At 40.7% G+C, this 27,798-nt stretch overlaps 1 protein-coding gene across 1 annotated transcript; it reads right to left on the reverse strand.

Moving 5' to 3' along the window:
- Positions 1 to 345: 345 nt before the first annotated feature.
- LOC307238232 (semaphorin-4E-like) lies at positions 346 to 27,425 on the reverse strand. The gene is made up of 14 exons (XM_080011144.1): positions 27,318 to 27,425; positions 15,489 to 15,944; positions 14,567 to 14,709; positions 12,948 to 13,010; positions 11,868 to 11,966; positions 10,916 to 11,015; positions 10,436 to 10,546; positions 9,755 to 9,906; positions 8,326 to 8,498; positions 7,710 to 7,866; positions 6,835 to 7,057; positions 4,588 to 4,703; positions 3,990 to 4,209; positions 346 to 1,460 (listed from the first exon to the last, which is right to left on the reverse strand). The coding sequence occupies exons 2-14, from the start codon at positions 15,595 to 15,597 to the stop codon at positions 733 to 735; spliced, it is 2,394 nt and encodes a 797-aa protein (XP_079867270.1). The 5' UTR covers positions 15,598 to 15,944; positions 27,318 to 27,425; the 3' UTR covers positions 346 to 732.
- Positions 27,426 to 27,798: the final 373 nt, after the last annotated feature.

Raw genomic sequence — 27,798 nt, forward strand, 5'->3', positions numbered from 1 at the left:
GGAGTTGTGACATCACAAAAGACATTGCATGACCCTGGAGGCAACCAGTGGGGAATTCCCCTAGCATGTTTACATGTGTTTACATGACAACTGGGTTTATGCTGACAGACAGATACGCTGCCTCAATCTATTTCCCTCCCCCAATTCTCTTGGGCAAAATTTTGGTGCAAAAAGAGGAATATTTCCTAAACCATTGGCAAAAACCTTCTGCAAAGAACATATATTTAGTATCTATGTGGCTCGAGAACTCTAGGAGGAATAGTGTGGTAAACCAGGGCCCAGAGAACAGTTAAAGGACACATTTAATCATAAAGAGCGAATGTAATCATTAAAGTCAAGCGGTATAGGTATAGTGACTAGTGGTGGGCCTTAAATGGGCCAGTGTTCACAAAACGCTATCACAGACGAAACAATGTACGATCCATGACCATAAATAAATACTGGAGTGCACAAACTTAAAATAAAATATTTCTTTAAATTGCTGATCACATTTTTACTTGTTCATTAAATGAATCCAACCCTGAAGACAGCACATTTAAGCATAGTACAATTTCTCAGGTAAGGTCAAATAAATAGTACTTACAAAAATTCATAGCTGTACAGAAAACATGACTCAAGATAAAAGCAATTTTACATCATGTCACTCTACATGATGTGAATGTCATGTAGACTTTATAAAAAATGGACCTGGGTGGAGAGTGAGGGGAATGACAGAAGTAAGTCCTGCCGTACTCAGATCTCAGACTCATCATTAATGTACCCTAGTCCATCCAAGCTTGAAATGGTGGCCTTGGAAGTGAAGTGGTGTTCTCCGTTCCCATTGAATTCCAAAGCAGAGTGATTATTGTTAGCTATACACTTGCTTCCTGTTGTGGGTCCCAGCAGTTTAGCCTCTGAAGTTTGGTTTTGAATGTGCATGCACTCGGCCGATGGTGCTCTGACCTGGCTCTCACGGGGGCTCTCCAGCAGCCCAAAGCACCTGAAGCCTCCCTTGTACAGATTCCAGGACAGGGCAGTGATCAATGACAGAGAAAGCAAGGAGAGCAAAGTGATGGCCACGCGCAGGGCCTCTATCCCCCCATATTCAGTCTGATTCTCAGGCAGCAGATGGTCCTCGGGGCCTGCTGTGGGCGAGTCTGTGGAATTCGTCACCTCACTCCCAGTGTCAGTGCTGCCCCCAGCACTTGAGCCAACGTAGGGCTTTAACTGGTAAGCCGCCATAGTCCTGTTGTGTGTTCGGCCCTTCACCTGCTCGATAGAGTCGCAGGTGTAGACGCCAACATCTGACGTTGACGCATTGAGGATGAAGAGGCCTCCGCTGTAGATGTAGTGTTTAGAATCGGAGTGAAGGAGTCCACCTGCAGAGCGCCACAGGATCTGCGCCAGGTTGGAGTCCATCAGGCAGGGCAGCTGGATGTTGTTTCCCACCAGGAAGGCAACATTTACAACTGCTACTGAGTCTAGAACACACACACACACACACACACACACACACACACACACACACACACACACACACACACACACACACACACACACACACACCAAAGTGTTTGGTTTAATAATGGTGTCAAAGTGGTGCAAAGTACAATCAAAATAAGATTGTAACATGAACTCTTTGCTTTTATCATTATCAGCCTAAAAACGTTATCTGATTTATTATTTTATTCACCACCAGGGGTTAAAGTAACAACATACAAGTACTTTAGTACACTTTTCAAGTATCTGTACTTAAAGCAGCACTATGTAACTTTTTGGTATTTGGCGATTTGGCAATTTGGCGCCCCTACTGCAACTGCACTTTTACACCACTGTCGTAAAACTCGGTCCGGTGTCCAAAAGTCATTTATTTTAACGGACAAATTCGAACCTGAACAGTCGCGTTTCAATAACCGTCAGATATAATGTACACCTAGGTTACAGCACCTCTTGCAGGGAACTCAGCGCTCAGTCCACGGCTGCTGACCGTGTAGGTACCAGATGTGCTCGACCTGGCAGATTTGCTCACACGCCTGAGTCACAGGGTGAAACAAACCCTGTGGCGCAATGAAAGACTCACTTAAGGTGTGGGGGCTGGGCGTACCACTGGCCCGTCTCGCCCACGCCGTTGGGAGGTGGAGTGGCTACGTTTTGTATGAGCATTATTATTGGACATTTTGACTGGAAAGTGTATGTGTATCATTAAAAAATAAAAAATAAATTAAGAAATTTTACCATTCAAAAAAACCCAGTAATTACAGGAGCCAAACATCATTGAACTGATGTAGTCCCATAAAGCGTATCGCACTTTTCCCACAGTTTCCGTACCCGAACACAGAAGTTACATAGTGCAAGAACAGGCGTTGGGTGGTGGTGGGTGGCAGGTGTTGGGTGGAAATTAAGTCAGTGTTCCATCAAAATGATTTTGAAGCTGTTATTCTTAAAAAAAAAAAAAATAAAAAAAATAAAAATAAAAATAACATTGACCTAGTGTTGCTTTAAGAAAACTAAAAAAAAAAAATGTTTTACTCCACTACTTTTCAAAGCAAATATCTATACGTTTTACTCTACTACATTACTAAGAGTTGGTCACAGTCTCATTACATTAGTTAAAAAAATAAATCAGGATTTATATTTATATATATGTATATAAAAAGCAAGCCAAAGCAAAATTGCTCAATGGTTCATTGGGTTCATGACTCATCCTTTTTTGTAATCAGGGTCTGCATGAGCATCATCTGCAGACAAAAGTTACAGTAGTTCTTTATGAAGTATTACAGGCCTTATATTAGGGCATATGGATAGGACAAGTACTTTTACTTTAAATACTTTAAATACATTAAGAACACTCTGGTGAGAAAGGCGAGGCAGCGTCTCTACCACCTCAGGCAGCTGAGGAAATTCCAGGTCTCGGTGAGGATCCTCAAGTCCTTCTACTCTGGAGCAGTGGAGAGCATCCTGACAGGCTACATCACTGCCTGGTTTGGGAACTGTACTGCCCAGGACAGGTGGGCCCTGCAGAGGGTGGTGCGTTCAGCTGAACGTACCACTGGAACTACCCTCCCCTCCTTGCAGGAGTTATACACCAGGAGGTGTAGTAGCAGAGCCCGTAGGATCATGAAGGATCCTCATCACCCCAACAACGGACTGTTTCAGCTGCTGCGGTCAGGCAAGCGCCTCCGCAGTCACACAGCGAGAACAGAGAGACTGAGATGGAGTTTTTTCCCGCACGCCATTAGAACTGTCAACGCTGACCTCACCAGGGGTCCTAACTGAGCCATACACTAGGCTCCACTACCTACTGTACTATATGTAGCATACTGTACCGCATACTGTGTCACTGTTCAGGGTTGTTCGTGATGCCGTATTGCTGCGCCGTACTGTTGTATACTGTGCTGTATTATCCCAAACACTACCTCACTCTATTCACATTCACATGCCACTTCAATTCACATGCCACTTTAATTGCACATATCTGTATATACATAGCCATATTCCCTCTATCTATTCCATTCTATTTCATTTTATTTTTATTGTATTTTATTCTATATATTTTTATCTTATTCTATAAGTATTTAACTTACTGTATTACGTTTTAGGAGTCAGTTAGTCGGTCTATTAGAAAGGAATTTTTGACTTTTTTTTTTTTTCCTAGGACATATTGTGTGCTATCACCGGGTGCGTTGCATTACATTTCACTGCATATATGTATGAAAGTATGTATATGTATGTGACAAATAAAAATCTTGAATCTTAAGCAAGTTCTTACAAACTTTTACTTAAGTAGAAATGCCAATGTCTTACTTTTACTAGAGTAATGTGGTATTTGGTCATTACTGGTATTTTACTTTAAGTAAAAGGTCTCTACTTTACTTCTACCCCTACTGTTTAACAGACAAAACTTTTTTTTTTTTTTTTTTTTTACAAGCATGGATACATAATAGGAGTAAAGGTAGATATGTATAGAAAGAATACCCAGAGAGAGCATTTTCCGCAGTTATATGGTATACCTGGCTGAGGACATCGTGAGACATCACCCTCCGTTAGACTCTGAATGACGGTGTGTGAAGCAGAGGTGGAGCTGTTCACTGGGGAGCAGCATTTAGCAGAGAGATCCCAGAAACAGTACGGGTCTCTGGCCAGGACGCAGTCTGAACACCACTCATGGCGGCTACAGTTACTGACTGGAATCTGGACAGCTCCAAACTCTGTGCCTGCATAAAGCTGACCCTGGACACGCATACACACACAAATAATAATATCAATTGTTTCATGACAATATAATCACAGACAGAGAGACAGTCAGCCAGAGTCACAAACAAGTGTATGCAAATGCACATTAGTATTATGAAGTAGGTAATATAAGGGGTAATGTGCACATTATCCCGCTTATTACATGGTTACTTAATACATAAATAAATACACTGAAACAGAATATTGACTTGAAATTATTTTACAACTACTTAATAAAATGAAAACGATAATTACAATAATTTTGGGTTAACTTTTAAATAACAGGTTAATTTGAAAACTTAAATATAAAGTCATTTCTGGTCGTTAGCATCTTAGATAACAGTGTTGTTGTGTAGAGTCTTGTTTTGTGGGTACCTTGCTGGAAGAGAGGCGCAGAGCCCTGATGGGCTGAGGCTCTTTGTACAGCTGGATCTCCTCAATAATGAACATTTCTCCTTCGTAGTTCACAGCCTTCTGAACATAGCCGTTCTCTGTCAGCAGGGGAAACAGCAACAAGTCACTAATAATAATGAACTGGCTGCGGCGCTTGGGACTCGTAATGTTCTTGCAGCCATGGCTCCAGGCCTCGTGTTTGGCTGCTTGGAGGCACTATGATCAGTTTTTAACGTCATTCTCCAGCATTCATTGAGGAAACATACACACACCTTTGAACACCTTTCTTGACTATGTGTTCCTCTTTTCTTCTTCTTTCCTCTTTCTTTTATTGCCTCTTTTATTCCAGGTTACAGCATGATACGGTTACAGGAAGAGTCCATGTGCCATAATTGCAGTTCCACTTTTTGTCACTTTAACTGTGTTTTGTCTCAAGCTATTTTTGTTGTCTGTTTATTAGGGGTGTCACGATTCCGATTTTGAAATCGAAAGTCGATTGAAATGAGCCGCCCACCTGGCACTAGGGCTGCAGGAATGAAATTCGAATAAAATTTGAATATTACAAATAAAATAACAATAAAGTTCAATTTAAGTTCATTGAGTTTGTTGCACAATGAATTAAATATTTCCGGTGACTGTGTGCGAAGTCTGCGTCGGTGGAGACGCATGACCCACCACCGTGTCTCCCTTTCCTCCAACGTTTCACTGTGTGTAAAAGGGAGAGTGCATCTTTGATACGGCGACAAAAGTTGGAAATAAACCTGCTGGACCGCGGGGTATTTGACACCGGCCCGTGAGGACACGGGCGGGATTTTTTCAGGAGCGATCTGAAATCTGCTCCAAAGCAGAGCAGGAAACTGAGTCAATTAAATACATCTAGAGTTTTTATTTGCTTAGTTTGGAGAAAAGATCGCTCTACCAGCATTCCACTCTGGGGATGGTAGCTCAGGAGGTAGAGCTGGTCGTCTAGAGATCTAAAGGTTGCTGGTTCGATCCCAGGCTCCTCCTGCTAGCATGCTGTAGTGTCCTTGAGCAATACACTTAACCCCTAATTGCTCCTGATGGCTGTGTCTATCGGTGTTTGAATAATTGTAAGTCACTTTGGATAAATGTGTCTGCTAAATGTAAAATGTAATGTAAATGTAAGAATAGCATCGGTTTTGCTGTGCTTATTTTGGTGAGTAACTTAAAAGTAGTGTAATAAGTAACCTATTGTTTATTATTCTAAAGTCTAGTTTTGCTAAAGCACTTAACTGTTTAGGTGTGTGTTTATATATTCTCATATTTTGTTATTATTTATAATTTTTAATATTCAAATAAAAGTTACTTACTGAGAAACAAGTGTTTTTCTTTACAAATCAAGACTTGATCGTAAAAATGGCATAGCCGTCAGTGATGGAAAAAAAAAAATGTTTAAATCGAAACCTTAAAATCAAAAGTCAAATCTAATCTTGAATTTGGAGAATTGTGACACCCATATTGTTTATATGTTTCACTTGTGGCGATTCTTGCCCTCTTGGAGAAGTAATGTTGGTTAGTTGTTTAGTTGAACAAAACAAAACATTGAAAGGTTGTTCTCAGAAGAGGGGGGTTGGTGGCAGTCACAATGCATTTTCTTTAATGATTTAATGATAGGGATGCACAGATTGTGAAATTCTGGGCCAATACCAATGTTAAAAATTACGGAAATTTGATGATGTTGTACTAATTTACCAATTAATCTATTATTCAATTACAAATAATATCAAAACTACAAACTCAGCAAAATGGAACAATTATTTATCACTGACCTTTCTATGACATCTATGTCAAAATCATAAAGTAAAATCAATGTTTGACATCTTGTTGAACTGGAACTGTTTCATACATAACGCCATAAACGTTAGATTCATGAATTTACATGGATGTAACTACATTATGTGTACATGCCTAGGTCAGACTGAAGGTCAGTTACAAAATTCTAAAACTATATTCCATGTATGTAACTACAAAATGTAACTCCACGATCTTTTATGTTTATACATTAAGTAAGTTGTGATGCATTGAACAAAATCATCAAGAAAACTAATACTTACGCAAAACAACTACGCTGGACCCTGTGTATTGCTGCCTGCAACTATATTTAGCATTATTATTATTGTTGGTTTTATATATACACTGCAACGCAGTTTGTTTACCAGACTATGATGGATGGCTTATAACAGAGTGACATCAACTCTAAGTGTTTACCGGTGCCGATGAACATGACAGGGATCGTCTCTCCATTTAGCGCCAACACGTTGTCCACGACAATCCGAGTCATCTTGGCGCCCTTCTTGACCAGCAGCGGACCCCCCATCAGAGGGAGAACAGCCTCATCCATGAGAGGTCTGTCCCGTATAAATTGCAGCGTTTTGTCGGAGAGATCCAGGGAACTTTTTATTCCCAGCTTTGTTGCTGCATCATTGATACACTGAAATACAAGAGAGATCACGATTAAGTCATTCCTGAAATATAAGAGATTTTGGACAATTTCTCCTACCTTTAGACTCAATATGTCAACATCTAAATTAAATGATATACTGAAAGATGATAAAGAATATCAAAGTTAATCACCCAGTCCGAGGGTGCGATAACTGAAAGACATTCAAAATTGAACTTTATAGGCACAGCGCATTGGACCGCAAGTCCATTTCAGAGTACTGGTACAATAAGTAATATTGATAAAATGAGTGTAAAGTACTACAGGAGGAACTCTGTATGAGCTGTAGATCTAAATGTGCAAATATGAACAGAAAAGCAAAAAGCATTAAATTATAGGCCCTGAACCTCTAAAATGAGGAGAATTTCAAAAACTTTTAATGTGCAACATAACTTTTTTCCAGCACTTTGATGCTTTACATGGGACCATTTCTATAGCTTAAGAACCGATAGATTCATCACAAGAGGAAACTTAATTGTTAATCATTAACAAAATAGTAACTATAGTAATAGTAATTTTCTCATCGGTTACTTGTACTAAGCATTATAGAAACAACAGATATTTTTTTCAATATTCAAACATATTTCTAACGTCGAGAACGCAACAATAAAAATCCAAAACTTGTAAAACTTTAGAGACTCACAGCTCCTGGTCTGGGGACCGGTAGCTCCCCGCTGTACATCACCCACTTCACGTGAGATGTCTCCACAGAGACGGGCATCTTAAACTTTCCCTCGTTGAAAAGCTCTCCGATGGCCAACACGCTGTACGCGCACACTGCGGATATTTCTGACGAGCCTCTGGTGAAAAAAAACCAAAACAATCACACAGTGAATAACGTTACTCACAATTTCACTTACAGTCATATTTGTGGACCAGACAGTTCATGCAGATTCAATCAATTTTGGTCATATTTCAATACTAGAAAAATAAAATACTAATAAACTTGAGAAATGTGATTTGTTGAAATAAATATTGTAAATATGAATATTTAATTTATGGTTGATAAGTTAGGAAATAGGTAGTTTGTTGTCTCATGGTTTATACCAGATCTGATAGATAGTATTACAGTGTAGTTATAATTAGTATTGTATTGTATCTTATTTTCTCATTGATTGATCTCATGTGTATTGAGCTCATGTGTATTGATCAGATTGAATGCCTTATTAAATGAAGTTACATATATTTTTATAATATTCAGGGATTACTCGTCATGACTCATCATTCAGGGACTGCAGAAACCCACGGCTGGTACTCACGACTGCGGGGTGAAGACGGCGTAGAAGACACTCTTCCTCCAGTCGGGGTGTTTGAGCAGGAAGACGTCCTGGACAATGGAGGGCAGGCTGGGCTCGGGGAGAGAGCAGTCTAGACGAGCCTTCACAAATGACGTCCATTTCCTCTGCAACGTCCGCTGGCCGCCCATATCCCCCTGGAAAAAAACACCACACACAATCATTACCATAGACAGAACATACCCGTGCACTTTTACCACTGCTGCCACTAAACCACCAAACCACCAGGTTTTTCGAGGGGACTCCCAGATTTTACCTGACAATATCTATTCTATCTAAATCTATACCTGGGGAAAAAAAATCGAAGACATTCTTTGAGTTGAAGTGCTAGAATGGTCTTATGGATATCACTTGTATTCATGGTTCTGTCTGTTCAGAGGTTTTGGACACAGTGTACAGAAAAGGATTTTTCTTATTTTTAGCACACCAGGATTACCTGGAAGGGTGGATCCATGGTGCAAGTCCCTTGTCAGGATCTCTTTCTAGTATTATACTACTATATTTTACTACACTAAAAGTATGAATTGTAAGTTTTTTTTACATCATTATTTTTCAAATTGGATACATTAATGCCACTTTTCCAACGGCAATATGATCCTCATTTGTACACTATTAGCATTGGCAGATACAGAATACCTTTCTGACATTACTTTTGCAGAGCAGCATTGACTGTTCGGCTGTTAGTTTGGGGTTATGAGAAAATAATCACGGACAGATGTGTAAATCAAGTTGTTTGTGTTTAATATCTTATCTGACACAATACACCTTTGAGCCCGCTTACACATGGATATAATATGGTATCAATACATGGATACATTTAAGAATATATATCTGACCTTTTACTCTACTGCATTTACCCACAACTAAGAAAAAACTATTTGTGTTTGCTAAAAGATTGCTAAAAGAGTTTTTCGTACAAAGGGTTCCTATATAGTGTTAAACATTCAGTATAAGCCTGCCCGACAATTAAAGGAAACCTTTAGACCAACTGAAGCTGGACCATCTACACTTAAACCTTTTAGCCAAGAGAGGTTCATGCAAGGATGGAATGTGTCTTCAAGTAGAAATATGAGATGAGATTGAACAGGCACTTTTGATTTTGATACTTTAGTACAACTTATATCAAGCACTTTAATCCTCATGTATAATGTTAAATGAAGGACTCACATTTATCAAAGTTCAGTTTTCCTGTTGTAATTATACTGGAACTGAAGCAGAGGATTTTAGTTCTTTCATCGCTAGTTTTAAGGTTTTGTGCTGTAAAGGTTATCCTGTGACACCCTTTTCAACCTGCAACAGTGATGATCGACATAAATAAAACCTAACCTGGCACAGCATAGATAACTTTAACAGACTTGCTGCTTGGCTGGCTACAGGATGAGAAATACTGCACCTTGCAGACACGTGCGACTCTTGACACGGTCAGTTTGCTGTAGAAGTCGTACTCCATGGCCTTCTCGCTGAAGAACAAGTACACCTTGTCATCGTCACCATCAGGACTGTCCAAACTCTCAGCCACAAAGTCCATGTGGACAAAGTTGGGCACTAAAAAGAACACAAAATAACGGAAACACTTTAAAACTCATCCCAGTTAAGGCAATGTAAAACATGACCAGCTGTCTACTATCTACATGAGCCACTGTTAAAGTTTTTTGCCAATTATCTACAAATATCATCTGTAGCAGAGGTTCCCAACCACCGGGGCTGACGGCCATTTGGCAACGGGCTGTGAGTGTGAATTTTTTCAGAAGCAATCAGAGGAGTGGAGCAGCACAATCAGATTGATCTTTTCTCCAAACAAAGCAAATAAAAACAGTGTGGAAGGACAAGTCCTGCCATGTTTTTGCTCCACCCATGCACTGGGGCAGCTGATTTCATTATTACTATTATTTGGGCCTCTGGGTTGGTGCTGAACAGCAAATCCACATGGTTGATACTGTATGTTCAAGTCCTGGAGTGGAATTGAAATTCATCAACCCAGATTTCCTGCCTCTGCTTAATGGGTTTAGGGTAAGAGGGAACCGTGTTTTGGTTTTTTATCTTATTGGCTACTTTATTTAAAAGAGAAGCTCACTGTTTAACCAAGAGTTCTTAAACTCTGTTCGGATGGCCGGGACTGAGCTGCGTAAAACCACGGGCTCAGAGCCCAAGAAATTGATGGATGTGGCAGAATACAGTTCACTTCCTGTGGGAGAGGAAACAGGAAGAAGAGAAAAACTTTTATTAAAACGTTGTTGTGTGGTCGCAATTAGCACACTTCTTAGTGATAATCAGAAGGGTTAGGTAAACAGAAAAAGGACATATATTGGGTAAATGATATCCCAAAATATAAAATAAACGTATTATTTGCATAAATTATAATTTCTGATCATAAAATATATCTGCATTGCATTAGACATAATTAAGATCATTTTGGCATGCAGGTATTTCATACACAGTGCAGTGATTGTAAATTGTTTTGGATTTTCCCGCGGTTCACTTTGAAAAGCATTGAGCAACACTGTGTGTTTAGTTTCCTCCCTCTTTGTTCGATAAAGCAGGAGCAGACACTCACCGACCATCAGGGAGGAGTATCCCTGGAAGGGATCGAAGGGACACTTCCCCTTTCCATCTTCCAGCTTTCCCTCCAAAACCAACTGTCCATCAGAATACGTCTGCAGAACAGAAAAACACTGGATCGGAACTTTGTATGTGATAGAAAGAAAGAGACAGAGACATAAAGACACAAAAAGCAATCAAGAAAGCAAAAGAAAGAAAGCGAAAAGCTCCTTCTGGAATCAAAACCTTAACATGACAAAGGGGTTTATGTGTGGCCTATGCTGTCTGGCTCCTTGGAGACTGGTAGGGCCACCCATGGTAGATTGGACTCAGGTGAGGGGCATGACAAATAACTATTTGCAAGGCAGTGATAAGAGGACAGGAGAAGGCTGAGGGAACCTTGTCCAGACAAGGGAAACCAGTGCCCACTCCTGGAGCCAGTCCCAATTGGGATACTCACCAGCCCTCGGCAAGACGTCATTGAGTTCACCCCAGTGAATGAGAGCGTTACCACAATGCAACTTTGGGTCGCATTGGGGAGTACGATGACTTATGGTGCATACATGCCTCAAAGGTGGTTCAGAATACTCCAGAGTACACCTTCTTGAAGGCAATAGGCGGGGTGCAGGAAAACACAGTTTGCATTGTTCTCCTGGGGGACTTCAATGCCCATGTGGGCAATGATGGAGAAACCTGGAGCGGCGTGATTGGAAGTAAGGGCCTGCCTGATCTGAACTTGCTTTGTTAAAGGACTTCTGTGAAGCCATGGACTGTCCATAATAAACACCATGTTCAAACACAAGGAGAGTCATTAGTGTACTTGGACCAGAACACATTTGGCCAAAGGTCAATTATCGATTTTGTGGGCATTTCATCAGAACTGGCCTCAGGTCACTGTCACTAAAAACGTTTGCACTTTTTAGCAACAGTGTTTTAAGCCCCCCAAGCAAGCACATAAACATACATACCATGTAATCACAGGTGGGGCTGTAAGCGTTTGTCCCACACACATACAGGGTGGTGTCATTCACTGTGTGCAGGGTCCGAATGTAGTTGCGGCATTCCACCTGCAAGAGGACACAGCATGGGCAGAGTACTAAAATACTCTAAGTAGCGTTACTTTAAAAGGAACTTAAGTAACATAACTTTTTTTTATTTCCAAATAACAAAACCCTGCAAACTCTGTAAAGTAAAAATTTAAAGTCTGTAGCATTATGCAGCATCTACAACTAAAAGAGTTGAGGTGTTAATGTAAAACAAATCAACTTAAAATAAAATCATACTGCAAAACTTAGGGTAATAATAAACAGCATATACTCATACAAGTTTACTTTCATTAAATTAAAACAAATTTCATTATAATTGCGTGAAGATTCAAAATATTCTATTTCAATAAAATGAAGCGATATGGCCATTTTCATCCAGAATATGTGTGGTTTGGATAAAACCAAGGGTCATTTGATCTCAGTAAAGTTCTGACCTGATGGAGGAAGTTGAAGAAGAGACGTGATCAAACTAAAATTTATGTTTTATAAAACAAAGCAAGGAGTGACTAGCACAGTGTATCTGAGTAAAAAATACATTATTTGCTTAAATATAAAAGAGCAATTTCTAAAAATATACAAAAAAATTTTTATTCACAAATAAAATACATAGTTACTTTACATGTGAGTACATGTAGAGTAACAAGGTGTGCATGCCTCGGCAGACATGCACAAATAGATGCACCGCTCTAGCTGTTCTAGTGTCTGTCCGTTGGTCCAATCTGTGTGTACAAATTTCTCCCATTTTCCTTATTTGGAAATTTAATGACAATTTTAAGCAAAAATCTTCAAAGAATTCTGTGTGTGCAAACCTAGCACATTAATCATTTACAAACGCACAGAGAGGCGAGCAGCATGGTAGGACACGGACCTCAGCTCTGCAACTGACCTGCTCAATGGCACCACTTGTGTGTGTGTGTCTGTGTGTGTGTGTGTGTGTGTGTGTGTGTGTGTGTGTACGTGCGAGCGAGAGAGAATGTTTTTCAAACGACTTGTTTCACAAACCTCAGCATCTTTTCCCTTGTATGTGCACTCGATCTGCTTCTGTCTGGTCACTTGCCAGTAAACCTGCATAAGCAAGAAGCGTCTTGTCAGAGCAAGTGTCTACGTCCACAGCTGGAGAGTTGTAGCACTACAGCCTGTTAACCTGCACGCAACTTGTTTGTTTAACACACATTGCAAGATACATGTGCACACTACAGAAAGGTAGCAGTTAAACAGCAGATGCTCTGACTGTGACTATAAGATGTACAACTATGGCCAAGTTTACTACCAAATTACTATACTACGAATACAACCGACAAGCACGTGTTTCTATTTTCAATATAAATGTGTTCCATTCCTCCTAATGGCTGGAAGGTCGTAGAACTACAGCCTGAAATGCGTTCTGCTTCAGCCCTCAACCGTGATAACCTTCAAGCTGAAGTGACACCATTTGCACATTTATTAATATGTTATATAATTGTAAAAATACTTGAAAAAAAGTTACGCACATTTTTGTATTGTTATTATATGCAGTTACAAATAATATTAAAGCCTTTTTTCCTAAAGGCCAAATAAAATTTATAGTATATTGTATAACAGTTATGAGGCATTACTGAGCACAATGCAAACAGCCTTATGTGGCTTGTTGCATGTTGAAATAAGGTGTTAAATAAGGTATAGTAGACAATTACAAATATTTTGATTTACATGAACAATTGTGTATTCCAATGTGTGAATACACCGATCAGCCATAACATTAAAACCACCACTAATATTGTGTAGCTTCCCCTCGTGCCGTCAAAACAGCTCTGACCTGTCTAAGCATGGACTCACAACACCTCTGAAGGTGTCCTGTGATATCTGGCACCAAGACGTTAGCAGCAGATCCTTTAAGTCCCGTAAGTGCACAGATGCAAGTTTGGATCGGACCCTAACACGGCCATCAACATGATGTAAAAAAAAAAAATGTGATTCATCAGACCAGGCCACCCTCTTCCATTGCTCCACGGTCCAGTTCTGACGCTCGCATGCCCATTGTAGGTGCTTTTGGTGGTGAACAGGGGTCAGCATGGGCACTCTGACTGGTCTGCAGCTATGCAGCCCCACACGCAGCAAGTTGTGATGCACTGTGTGTTCTGACACCTTTCTATCATAGCAGCATTAACTTTAACAGCAATTTGTGCTACAGTAGCTCTTCTGTGGGATCGGACCAGACGGGCTCGACTTTGCTCCCCACACGCATCCATGAGCCCAGAGCCCTCTGGCGCTGACGACCCTGTCGCCGGTTCACTGGTTGTCCTTCCTTGGACTACTTTCGGTAGGTACCTACCACTGCATACCGGGAACACCCCACAAGACTTGCTGTTTTGAATGTTCTGACCCAGTCGTCTAGCCATCACAATTTAGCCCTTGTCAAACTAGCTCAGATCCTTACGCTTGGCCATTTTTTCTGCTTCCAACACATCAACTACAACAACTGATTGTTCACTTGCTGCCTCATTTATCACACCCCTTGACAGGTGCCACTGGAACGAGATGAGCAATGTTATTCACTTCACCTCTCAGTGGTTTTAATGTTGTGGCCAATCGGTATATATAAAGTATGTCAGAAATACCTGGAGATCAGAGGTGTTTCTTACCGCAGCCTTTCTGATGGCGATGTCGTGGATGTCCAGGACATAGACGGCCTCTCTGGCCCCCAGCAGCAGGATGCCCAGGTCCTCCCTCAGCAGCATCGTGGAGTAGTTCCAGATCCCCTCCTCTCTGAACAACCTTAGATTGTCTGAAAGGCAAGAAATTCTAATTCACATCAATTCAATATTTCCACAGCAGAGACAGAATATGTCTTCCGTCTGTTGTCAAATGCATTTTGAAATCTTCATGGCCTCCTGTTGATTCAACAGACAGGACTATATAAGAATAATGTTCAAATCTTAGTTTCTGACTAACTCTAAAGTCTTGATTTTATGTTCATGGATCAAATTGTCGGTAAATTGCGTAGGATATTCACATGTTTTTCTAGGGGAGTGTAAGCGAAACACTGATGATTTAGTAATAGTTTTAAGATGTATCCATAAAATAAATACGTGTTTAAGAAATCAAGGATGTGGATTTTACAAGCATCACTACGTTGGTGACTGTAGCGTCGGCTACAATTTGTTGAGAAAGCGTTTTAAACAAAACTATGAGAGAATTATTTGAGAATGAATATACAGCTAGCTGAATTTAAGAGCAGTAATTCAAGAAAAATCATATAAGAGAAATCCTTCACACAGGAATGAGAGTGATCCTTCAATGGCTTAGAACGCCATTGAAGGCCCTAAACTATTGCGAAGATTATATTGAGGAATGATCGTGATTCTTCAAGGTTTAAATTGATTTTGAATGCAAAACTGAAATAGAGTACAACATTAACCTATTTTTTATCAAATGCATTATTGCTTTTTTGCTATATATTATTACCATTTGATCTCCCTCTATTAATGAAGAGCACTTCAAGCTGCATGTTGTGTATGAAAGGTGCTATACTAATAAAGGTTATTATTATATTATTAAACTCACTCTGATAGAGCACAGTCTTGCGTGGAACACAGTAGTGTGCGTTGAGTGCACTGCGCAACAAAAGGAGGAACCAGTAGAGGAGAACGCTCAGGCCCCAGTGAGGAGACATGGCCCGGCGCAATCTGTTGTCTTTTCTACTGTCAGGTGCTATCAATGCACTGGGCGCATGCCATGGTAGCTCAGACTATATCAGCTTCTTTGCACTGCAGGTCCTTAAACAGTGGCCTCTAGAAGATGGTTCGCTGTTTTTACCGAGTGGATAGTTAGATAAGTTCAGCCTGGTTTGATGGCACAGGCACAACGGCCTCCCAGGCGCGATGCAAAGCGGAGTCTACGGCCGTGGTAACGATGCTAATGAACTTTTTTTATCCCACTTTGCCGGTAGAGACGCCATGCTGCCGTAGCTACTGGCCAGAAACGATGTTGATAGAGATCTTCCTCATGATGGTTCTGCACCTGGAATCATAAATACATATCAATAAGTAACTTTGACAAAAAAAATGTTTCACATAATTGTCAGCAGGACCAGGAGATCATTTCAAAAGTTGCTTGAAATTTCCAAAACCTGACACCCACAAAATGAATACAAGCTAACCAATCCTGTGATCAGGCGTAAAGATTGAGCTTTTAACTCAACGAGATACATAAAAGTAAGAAAGATATAAGAAAAACAACATCTTGTCATCAACATCAATGTGACTCCAACCGTTATTGGTCAGTGCCCATGCAGAGCAGCTTTATAGCTGAGACACAGAAAGACCAGGAAGTGCAGTGCAGTGGGGAGCTACGCTCATTTCCTGATATTTTTATGCTTACTGGGAGAAAAATCTTCAGCAGAATATGAGCTGCACACAGCGTTGTCTCAGCATAACTTCAAGAGAAAGAGCAAGCAGCAAGCACGAAGAACAGCACCAAGCAGGGACCTTCGGCACAGAGACACAGACAACAGGGTTTCAGACAGTTTATTGTAGAGAGTGGGCTAGGTGGAATAAGCCCAGAGCAGGTGGACACGTGACACGTGGACAAGGGCTCCTCTCCTGAGTGAGTGTGGGGATGGGGGTTTTACCTGCGAGTCGTTAGACCAACCAACAAGCAACAGGTGTACAGCCTCAAACCACACTATCCCCACACCACTAACACTCACTACAGCTGAAAAGTAAACCTGCATCTCCTGAGAGCACTTGCACGCATATTTGAATAGACACATTAATACACGCTACACAGCCGACTAGAGCGTAACTCATATTGAGATTTAAGCCACCGACACAAATTATATCATCCAGAGTGACAAATGGGTGTGATATTGCTCCAACTCCCTCTTGAGAACACCCCCCAACAACAACAGTTTGCGTGAAGTTAAGTTTTGTGATTAACTGCCTCTTGACTTGATGCAGTGGGATGAGCTGCAGCATGCGTGGATGTGCAGGTTTGTTGATGATGTAGGGAGAACGTGCACGCTTGACGCCTCAGGCAGCTGGAGGCTGTGGGAGAAGCTCCAGCTGCTTTGAGCCACCACACACTTGTTATTGGCAGAGAGCAACAGAAAGGTAGGTATGTCTACAATAATAGAATGAAGCAGGAATTGTCCCTCTTCTTTCTCGTGTTTCTCCAGGGTCATATATACAGGCTACCACCTGCACGTGAGGTTGGGGTGTGAGGGCCACATGCACAGCTAAGGGTTTTACAAATGCCTACGTCCTGGAATGGAGTTTCTTGTTCTACATTTGGCCCCGGATGTCAGAGCTCAAGAGATGAACATCTTATCTCCCGTCTAGACTAATGCAACGCTCTTCCGCCCCCCCATCACTGACGGCTATGCCATTGTTAGACTATCGAGTCTTGATTTGTAAAGAAAAAGACTTGTAACTTTTATTTAAATGCTAAAATTATAAATAACAAAAATATGAGAATATTTAAACAACACACCTAAACAGTTAAGTGCCGAGCAAAACTAGACTTTAGAATAATAAACAATAAGTTACTTATTACACTACTTTTAAGCAACCTTGAGCAATCTTTTCTCCAAACTAAGCAAATATAAACTCTAGATGCATTTAATTTACTTGGTTTCCTGCTTCTGCACTGCTGTGGAGCAGACCACAGATCACTCCTGAAAAAATCCCGCCTGTGTTTCTCATGGTGGCAAATGCCCTGCGGCCCGGCACGGTCTGCGAGTCGGTGGTTGGGAACCTCTGTTCTAGAGGAAATTATGTGGGTAATGGTCGCATTTATTTTTCAATTTCATCTCCACATCAGTGGAATTACTGGACATTCTGGTCAAAGGCGCACTCTCCCTTGTACACAAAGTGAGGGAAATGCACATTGTGCGTCTCCACCGATGCCCGTTACCGGGAATATTTCTCTCTAATGTGTTTTCACTGTGCAACAACTGGATAAACTTATATTGAACTTGTTTTTTTTTTGATAATATGGTTTGTTAATATTTTTAATTATATTCGAATTTTGTTCCCTAGTGCCAGGTGGGGAGGTACAGTGTGTGTTGAGGGACCCTCTGCGTAGCCGCCGCTCTCCAAACTCCGAACCAAATTTCATTAAAGTTGTTTCGGAGCCAGGCAAGCTGTCGTCGACACCCCCCAGCACACATTGCATTTGTTTACCTGCGCATCTTGACTCCCACAATATAGCGACCACGTCGGACATTATTACCCACAAACATGCGGGATAATCGCAAACCTGCTTGCGATTTTGAAATCAAACACTCATTTCGATCGATTTTCCATTTCAAATGGGAATCGTGACATCCCTATACTTTATAATTAAGTTTGTTTGGAGATCATATCAAGACGTCTGGATATCTATATTGTATACCAGGTAAGGCAGTTTTCTCCATGTTAACAGTCTGTGTTTAGACTGCCAATCCACCTGCAGCCACACGGAACTAAGGATGCAAGTCTGGCCAACAACTGTTTTTACTGAGTAAATCGCCAGGAATCTCAGGAGTCTAAAAAAAGAGTCAACCTTTCATCACCAGTAGAACTTGCAGAACGTCTTTCTACAAACAGTCAGCGGCTGCAGTCACAGTGAGCTACGCACTCCACACAATTTGTCATTTGCCAGTTAATGGGAAATTTGTTTTATTTTTAATTTTCTCCAGGTCTCGAGTTAGTCTCGAGCGCTGGACTGTTTGAAAATGTAAATCACAATTTTTTATGGCCTACCCTGGACATCACTATGTGCGTACCCCTGTTCGGGAATAGGTGCGGTAGCTAGACTGTAGGTTACTGTAGGTTGCTGAAGATTCAGGACCTGGATTGCTTATTTCTCACCTCAAATTTGTTCAGAAACAGATTTTGGTGGACTGATGAGGTGAAATCAGTAAAAGTTAACCGACTAAATACATCGGAACCCGGAAGTAAGGTTCAAACTCCACGGGCCCACAGAACCCAGAACCTTTAATCAAACCCCATTGGCTCACTGAACTAGGGGCCTGGCAGTTCATTTACAATTAAGAGGCACGCACAGAAAGAGCCCGTTGAGAACAGGAGGGTTATAGATTATGCTAATGCATAAACTGAGTGGTATTTTCAGCATAAAAATTCAAAAACATATTTTGGGGACCTCAGAGAACCATATAAACTTGTGGAAAAATCCGGCATATTACATAATAGGTCCCATTTGGGTCCTGACTATTGGAACAGTATCATTCCACTTTGTTTACATTAATTTGATAAACAAGATCCCAATAAGCCAGAGTGAATGACTGGAGGGATGTACAATGAGATTTTATTTGTCTTTGTAGAATATTAGATACATTTTTCAAAATGACCCATAGCTTCTGTATTTGTTTATATTATTTGTGTTTTTATTTGTTAATTTTATAAATAATTATAAAAATTGTTGTTGAAAAGCAATAACATACTCATGGTCCACATCCGTTATTGCACACAATATTGTAATATCATCTAAGTTTCCTGTACATTAATCGTAATAATATGTTCCTCCATGTAGCAGGATCCAAACTATACACCTATTTTAACATAAAATAGGTGTATAATTCCTCTCCTTACTTTTCTCTTCACCCCACAAAAAAATCAAACTGTTCCTGATTCAAATAAAATAAGGTGTTAGAGGGGAAGTCAGTGATTTATCTCCTACAAACTGGCCAGATAGATCAAAGAATAAAAGTTATGACATCAACACTTGCTCTGCAGGAAAGCTGGCTTCCACTTTTAGAGTTGGTAAGTCTTAGATCATATGGCAACAAAAACAGTTTCACACAAAAAAATGCCTTCATTAGCCAAATCTTTGGAGTAGCCTTTACAAGGTGGAGAGCACTTTGTGCACCAATGCACCTTACAAGTGACTCAGGTGTTGCCATCTTGTTTTGGACAAGGAATACAACATCAACTCAGAGTCAATATGACCCGATCCTACATAATTAATTTATTTTGAACAGATAGGTTCAGAATAGCCAATTGAGTGTTAATCATTTTTGTTGGCATGTATTTGATTTGTTTTTCATGAGCATTGAAGTTTTACCATGGGGACTGACGCAGTGGGTTCAAAGTAACGGTCGACCGACGTGTCTTTCAATTGCCAATGCCGATATTTAAAGAGTGGGGTGGCCGATGTCTGATATATATATAATGCTGATATCAGGTTGTTGTTTTTTTTTTTTGCATCTGGAAAAATACAACAATGTAATAATATTAACAAATGTAAGTTAAGGCAAGTTTCATTTAGGAGGATTTAAATGTATATTTAATACAACACAGTCAATTAATTCTATTATATAATTATAGAACCCAGAATCATGATTGTGGTGCTGCCCCTTGCAGCCGAGCGCGAGCACCTTGTGTCAATTACGCACATTTTAGTATTTTTAGAGCTTATAGAGCTTATTGTGCGTAATCACCAGGTGTCATGACATTTCACCGCATATATGTATGACCATATGTACAGTGCTGCTTGAAAGTATGTGAACCCATTGAGTAGTTTAGATGTTTCTGTTGTTTTACCATGATATTCTTATTTCATCATCACCGGTTTTTATGTACTAAATGTCAGATATATGTTTATCAATTGCATGCAATTGTTTAGTGTGACTTGTTTAAGTAGCCCAAAAACTACATGAAACATGGAATTAGTGTATGTGCAAAAGTAAGTGAACCCCCAGCTGCATTAGTTAAGTCAAGCAGGTAACAGACTCAGGTCAAACACATTTGGGTGCTAAATTAATCATTTAAGCAGACCAATGAAATGAGACATCCTTGGGAAAGGATTTGGCCTGCACTAATTTAAAAGAGAGAGGAAACCAACCAAACCACTGTGGTCCCATACAAATCAACAATGCCGAGAGGAAAGGAGATATCCGAGGACATGAAGAAGAGGGTAGTGACAGCCCATCAGTCTGGGGAGGGCTATAAGACCATCTCCAAAAGATTCCAGCTCCATCCATCCACTGTAAGACAAATAATTTACAAATGGAAAGCCTTCAACATGACAGCGACTCTGCGTAGAAGTGGACCCCTATCAAAACTATCACCCAGAAGCACCAGAAGAATAATAAATCAGGTAAAGGCCAACCCACACATTACCTCTAGAGAGTTGCAGACATCTCTGGTAGCATCTGGGACAAATGTGCATGTGTCTACAATCAGACGAAAATTGAATAGCCATGACATTCATGGGAGGGTTGCTAGAAGGAAGCCTCTGCTCCCAAAAAAGAACAAAGCTGCCCGTGAGCACTTGGACAAAACAGAGGCCTTCTGGAAGTCCATTCCCTGGACAGACGAGTCCAAAATTGAATTATTTGGTCACAATCAAAACCACCATGTTTGGAGAAAGCCAACATGGTGGTTTTGATTATGAAGAAAATATATATGAAGAAAAGAACCTCCTCCAAACAGTGAAGCATGCTGGTGGAAATGTGAAGGTATGGGGCTGCTTTTCTGCTTCTGGAGGCGTATCAACAAATTCTTGACCAGAATCTCCTGCCATCAGTCAGGGAGTTGAAGCTGGGACGAAAATGGATTATGCAACAAGACAATGACCCAAAGCATTCCAGCAAAACTACAAAGGAATGGCTTCAGAGAAAGAGGATTCGCACTCTGGATTGGCCCAGTCAAAGTCCGGACATTAATCCAACTGAAATGTTGTGGCAAGACCTGAAGAAGTTGGTACATAGCAGATGTCCCTCCAGCCTCTCTCAACTGGCTGGGTTCTGCAAGGAGGAGTGGGCAAAGAAAAATCCCCATAAGCAGATGCGAGAGACTGGTTAGTGGTTACAGAAGATGTTTGGTTGAAGTAATGGCTGGGAAAGGAGGAGCCACAAGCCACTAATAAAAGGGTTCACATACTTTTACACATGTTAAATTTTCAGTTTGTGTGAAATAAACCACCTTTGTTGAATTAAATAATGAAAATATATCTCTTTTTGTGTGTGTGTGTCCATTGTTTGGAAGGTGTGCTTTACAAATTGGGATTTGGATGTATGTTTAATAAGGTTATTTTAATGTTTTTCACAAAAACAGTGACCATGACTGGGGGGTTCACAAACTTTCAAGCAGCACTGTATATGTATGTGACAAATAATCTCTTGAACTTGAAATGAGACACAAAATTGCTGAACTTAAATGAACATTTATTTAACACTAATCTTATTGTCCGCATTGTGCCCGAGCACCTGCCCCTTGAGCAGATTTACACGATCGGGATGCCCGCAATGGTGAGCCTGATGATCTGTGCTCTGCTGTACGCGCCGATCCCTTATTGAACGGACAATAAAAAGTAGAAGAACCAAAATGTCCACATGGTGCAGCACTGTCTGGAGGAGAAAAAAAACTCAACTCAAATTCTCTAAATTAGGCTTACCTTTTGCCTCAAAGGCCAAGTATTTCCAAACACTCCTGCTGTTTTCTTTCAAAAGCAATTGTGGAGGCTCTGCACTTTCCATCTTTAGTGAGCTAACACCATAACAAATGAATGAGACAGTGAAGACAGCGAGTGAGTGAAAGGAGGCGGGGCTATGTGTGGGCACTGCAATGATGTGTGTGACTCGCTGTGGGAGAGAAGAGAGAGCAAGGAAGCAGCTGCTACCGGTATATCGATACTGCGGAAAATGAGTATTGAAACTGTTCAAATATTCTGAATCGATATGGGGGATGGTAGCTCAGGAGGTAGAGTTGGTTGTCTTGGTTCGATCCCAGGCTCCTCCTGCTAGCATGCTGTAGTGTCCTTGAGAAAGACACTTAACCCCTAATTGCTCCTGATGGCTGCGTCCGTTGGTGATTGAACAATTGTAAGTCGCTTTGGATAAAAGCGTCCGCTAAATGAAATGTAATGTAATGATATGTATAGAAAAGAAGATATTTTTCACAACACTAGTCTGCAGACATTTTTGTTTATTGGCCTCATGAGCGCAGACATTGGCCGATGCTAATTATCTCAAAATGCGCAATTATTGGCCCAATTAATTGGCCGACTGAATAGGTCGACCACTAGTTCAAAGGCTGCATATTAGTGGAGGATGTCGTGCCATGGGACTGCACGAGTGCTTCCGCAATATCTAGGATCCACTAATATAATGTAGCTACTCTAGATAGTCGGACTGCAGGAACAAAATTTGAATATAATTTGAATATGTAACAAAAATAAATAATTGAATGCTGAAATTGCCATTCGATTATGTATTTATTTTAATAAATAAATAATTGGTTATCAATGTTTTGGTTAACATTTGGTTAACAGCAATAAAGTTCAATACAATCCAGTTTGTTGCACAGTAAACACACAATGGAGAGAAATATTCCCAGTAACGGTGTGATGAGTCCGCGTCGGTGGAGAAGCATGAGTGCACCGGCGCGTTTCCCTCTCCGCCAGTGTTTCACTGTGTACAAGGGAGAGTGTGCCTTTGACTAGAATGTCCAGTAATTCCACAGATTTCATAAGCGTTTGCCACTGGACCTTGAGAACACAGGCAGGATTTTTTCTGGAGCGACCTGCAGCAGAGCATATAATTTTCAATGGGATAACAGAGGAATATCTGCAGCCCTACTAGAAAGTGTTAAGAACCATGACAACTTTGTTTTCCGTAGGGACTAGAACCTCTGGGAACATGAGATGAATATGTGTGCAGACAAGCGAGAGCTTTGTCATCAGCACAAGTCATAATCATACAGGGCCAATGGTGTGTGTGAACGATCACACACCCCAATGCAAGCCTTGAGGTTTTAAGTACAATGTAAACATGTCTTTTGAATCCATTCCAGAGCGCTTGACTGTGCTGCTCTGTACAATGGGTTGGTCCTTCTACTTCTGTAACTGATTTACCAGAAGAGCTTTGTCAAAAGATGTTTGCATTCCTACTAACTGACCGGCTACCAGAGCTGGGCGGAAATTCACTGCTACTGTATACAGTCTCTCAGTAGTATCGTATTATCCTCCAAAGAATTCTTTGTCAAATCGTAATAAACAATTGCAGAGGTGATCAGCTCTGATAAAAATGACTAATTGAAATCGGTTGAGACATGTGAACATTATAGTGCTTTTTATCCAGAAAAACCGCAGCTGCCTCATTTACTTGTATTTGTTAATATGGCGGCGACTTATCGCAGCAACGGGCCAAATAAGTCAATGCGGCGTCTATGGCCTGCGGCGCGGACAGGGGGCGGGGTTGCTCGCATGGAATAAGGATTTCCAGCAAATGCAATCATGGAAGAGCTTGTGAAAAAGAATACAAAATTCCCTATAAGGGATTATTATGGTTTTAAACCGTACGCCTCTGTATTTTTTAATCGTCATCCGGCGATTTGTTTCAGTGCGGCGCTGCACAAATAGAACTACAACTCCCAGTAGCTCTATGGCACCGCATATTATATACGTTGGAAACATGACGTCTTATTTTGAGGACCAACACAGCTGAATGGCTGCTTCCTTTCCTTTCGGGGACATTTCCGTATTACATTTCACTGCATATATGTATGAAAGTATGTATATGTATGTGACAAATAAAAAAAATCTTGAATCTCTCTCTTGAATCTCAATCAGTGATGGTTTGCCCAACTCCAACTGCCACGTCCTATTCGCACACATTTTGAATTGCGCTTTACAGGTTATTTATTTGCCGAGTTTAATTCTTGAGAAGGCAGACCATGGAATGGAATTTGGATGGGCACATGGATTAGCGACGTCAGTCCAATATTCGATGAGTGAATTACGTCAGTATAGGCCCTGATACTGGATCAGATTGGTCCCATCTCTATATGTATGTTCTTAATTATCCCGACAACCGTTCATCCGGTCTACTTCACACTTGGCAGGTCCGGCCCGGTTAGATTGTGTAACAAAAAAAAAAATACAACTTTAAAAAAATATATATATTTGTTAACCGCAGCCTTTGCGATTTGAAAATTGTGTTATATTAAATGGCAATGTCGTTTTGAATTTGATTGATTGCTCACCCTACTTATTAAGTGTCAATGTCTTGTCAGTTTTCCTGTTTGTCATACTGATTATAATACTGGTGGGCCCACTAACAGACTGACTGACTGTACTACAGCAGGAAACTGGCTGTGGGAGGGTGTTCACCTTTGACACTCCTTGTGTGACAAATGCTGTTGTGAAACACTTAACTGGAAAACACACCCTAGTTCAGCGTGAGGTTATGTTTTTGCCAAGACAGATGGTTGAAATGAATCTCTCTCTAGTTGTGGGAAAAATAGCCTGTTGTCTTTTGTTTGGAGCTTTAAATCAGCTGAAACAACACAAATTACATTACGTGTTTCAAGTTTCAAAAAGTCAACACTGGCGCCAGTGGTTTATCTTAATAACTATAATGTTACAGATTATTTCAAATAAGCATCATTTTACAGTGTATAAATGAAATGTTTGAAGTGCTGCGATCTATTCTGTCAGCTTAAACGGCATCATCGAGACACACCTGGTTTAGTGGAGGCATGCACATACAAACGCACATGCACCCTCACACACACACACTCAACTACAGGCAAGTCCAAGCATGGATGGAACATGAAAAGGCGATAATCCTGATTTTCAACATGTTCTCCTTGACTCATCCTGAGTAATTTAACAGGTTTGATAACAGATTTAAAACAGCCAAATAGAAAAACGCTCAAAGGCTCTTCAGGAAAGAAAATATGGGAACTTACCCAATGGAGTAAAACTAACCGCAGGAACTCTGATTATCTGTGCCTCGAATTGGTTCTTATAATGTGTGATTTTGAGTTGACCCCATTAAAGGACTGACTACTTATTAAACAGGCTCTCTAGTGAAGGCGTGGCAAAGCAATAGTTTAAAAGAACAAGCAAGAAACAACGGTTACACTACAAGATGATTCTACTTCAACAGAAAAATGTAGAAACATCGAAAAGCTATGAGTAATTGGCCAGCACTACTTCCACAGTTGAGCAGACATGCCTAAGATGAGCATGTCTACCAACATATGGACCAGAAATAGACATTAACATGAACAGGATTAGGAGCTTTTGAGGGTATTACCACAGTGCTGTTCAGTGCTTTTATGAATGTTGTTATTCTATAGACTCATAACGCACTAAGATTCTCATTGCACTACTAGTGTTAAAACTCACCCAGACAATAAATATGTTGTTGATTTACAATCAATTGCTCTGGCAATATCAGAAACCTTCCACCTCCATCAAAGAGGTGTGGACTGGAAAAGTCAATGTTTACTTAGTATCCATAGTAGTGGGCTTGCATTCCCCAGCCTGAACCAGTGAAACTGGTGCCTAACACTGCGACCCCATGCAATACTGTATCATAGCAAATTTCGGGCAATGCTTTGTGGCCGGGCATGGAGAGAGCATATACTGCCTTTATCCAAAATATGTCTACACCGTTAGAATTAAACCAGACAAAATAGTAGACGTTAGTAGATTAATCTTCAGACGAAGATGATGCTGTATTAAAAAAAAAAAATCCATATTTGATGCCCTTTTTAGCTGGAATTTTATAAGAACCAGCGATTCAATGTATTTGCTTTAAGCATGTTTCTCCTCAATGTGCTGTTTACATTGTAAAGGCAAGAATGCACTGATCGGGCGTGCTATGCGGTGAAACCAGCGTAGCTAGTGGAGGTTAGTACAATGTTTTAAAGGACGAACTTTGACAAAATAAAACAATAAATACCCTCCTCATCTGAAGTGAATGGAATTCTGTGAATTCTTCGAAGTCCACCCAACACGGACGACCTTATGGATTTCCACTTTAAATGTAGCTATTTTGTTTTGTCTTCCAAGAAAGTTGCGATAAAGACAGTATATACGGAATGAAATTCAACTTGTTTTTTGTTTTTTTTGTTTGTTTGTTTGTTTTTTTGCACATGCAACTCACAGAACTAAGCTCTTCGTGGTTCATGCTTCATGCTTCAGGGTTCAGGGTAACCTTTCTTAGAAAGCAGGAGTCTATAGTCTACACCACAGCCTGCATGTGAAAACCGTCACTTGCCGCCTAGAAAACCACGTCTACAGTCAATTAGGCGCTAAAATATTTTTATAATAACTAATAACGTTTATTTAATGCCTTTTCCCCTCCTAAAGTATGCGACTTGCGAGCTCAACGGCGTGCATCCTGCGTTTGGGAAAGGCTGTGAATCCCTCGGTGTCTCCAACACCGACGACAAACTCCACACTCTTTCTATAACTCCACACTCTTTCTATAATTAGAGTAATAAGGATACGTGCTGTAATCTGAGATAAGGCTGGGCAGTTACACCGCAGCTCTCCAATCCAATTGTGTCGGAAAAGCCCTACACGCAGACCAACGCTTGACCCAACAACAACAAGGACGACGAAAGCAAACACCGCAACCAGAAGAATTAAACTCACCGCCAGAAGGTAGAAGGTTGTTCAACCACAAACGGTTTGATTCGTGCGAGCGCGGCTCCGCGTTTTCTCGTCCACCTGTCGGTCTCACCGCCACGGCGCCGACCCGCCGCCAGGTAGGGATGAGAGACGCGCGAACGATTCGTCACTCAGGCAGCCGGCAGTGAATCGTCGACTCACAAACTGAAAATAATCGCTCAATCGTTGACCAAGCCCAACAGAATGCTCGAGGCTTTTGTCGTTATTCATACTGAACATGACTGATTTACACTTTGCAACTTGAGCTTAAATAAAGATGGTTTTTTTTGCGATTCACCATGAGCATTTCTCAGCGAATATAAACCGTTTCGATAGAATTGGGTTCAACGATTTGCTGGGATCCAGTTTGCATTCTGCCGCAGAATGCAAAATCACAGAATTGTAGAATTGTAGAATTGTGAGGATTCCAAGCCGCGTCTCTCCAATCGCGTCACTCCGACGTCAC

The sequence above is a fragment of the Zeus faber genome, assembly GCF_960531495.2.
Source record: "Zeus faber genome assembly, chromosome: 1".
NCBI classification, from domain to species: Eukaryota; Metazoa; Chordata; class Actinopteri; order Zeiformes; family Zeidae; genus Zeus; species Zeus faber.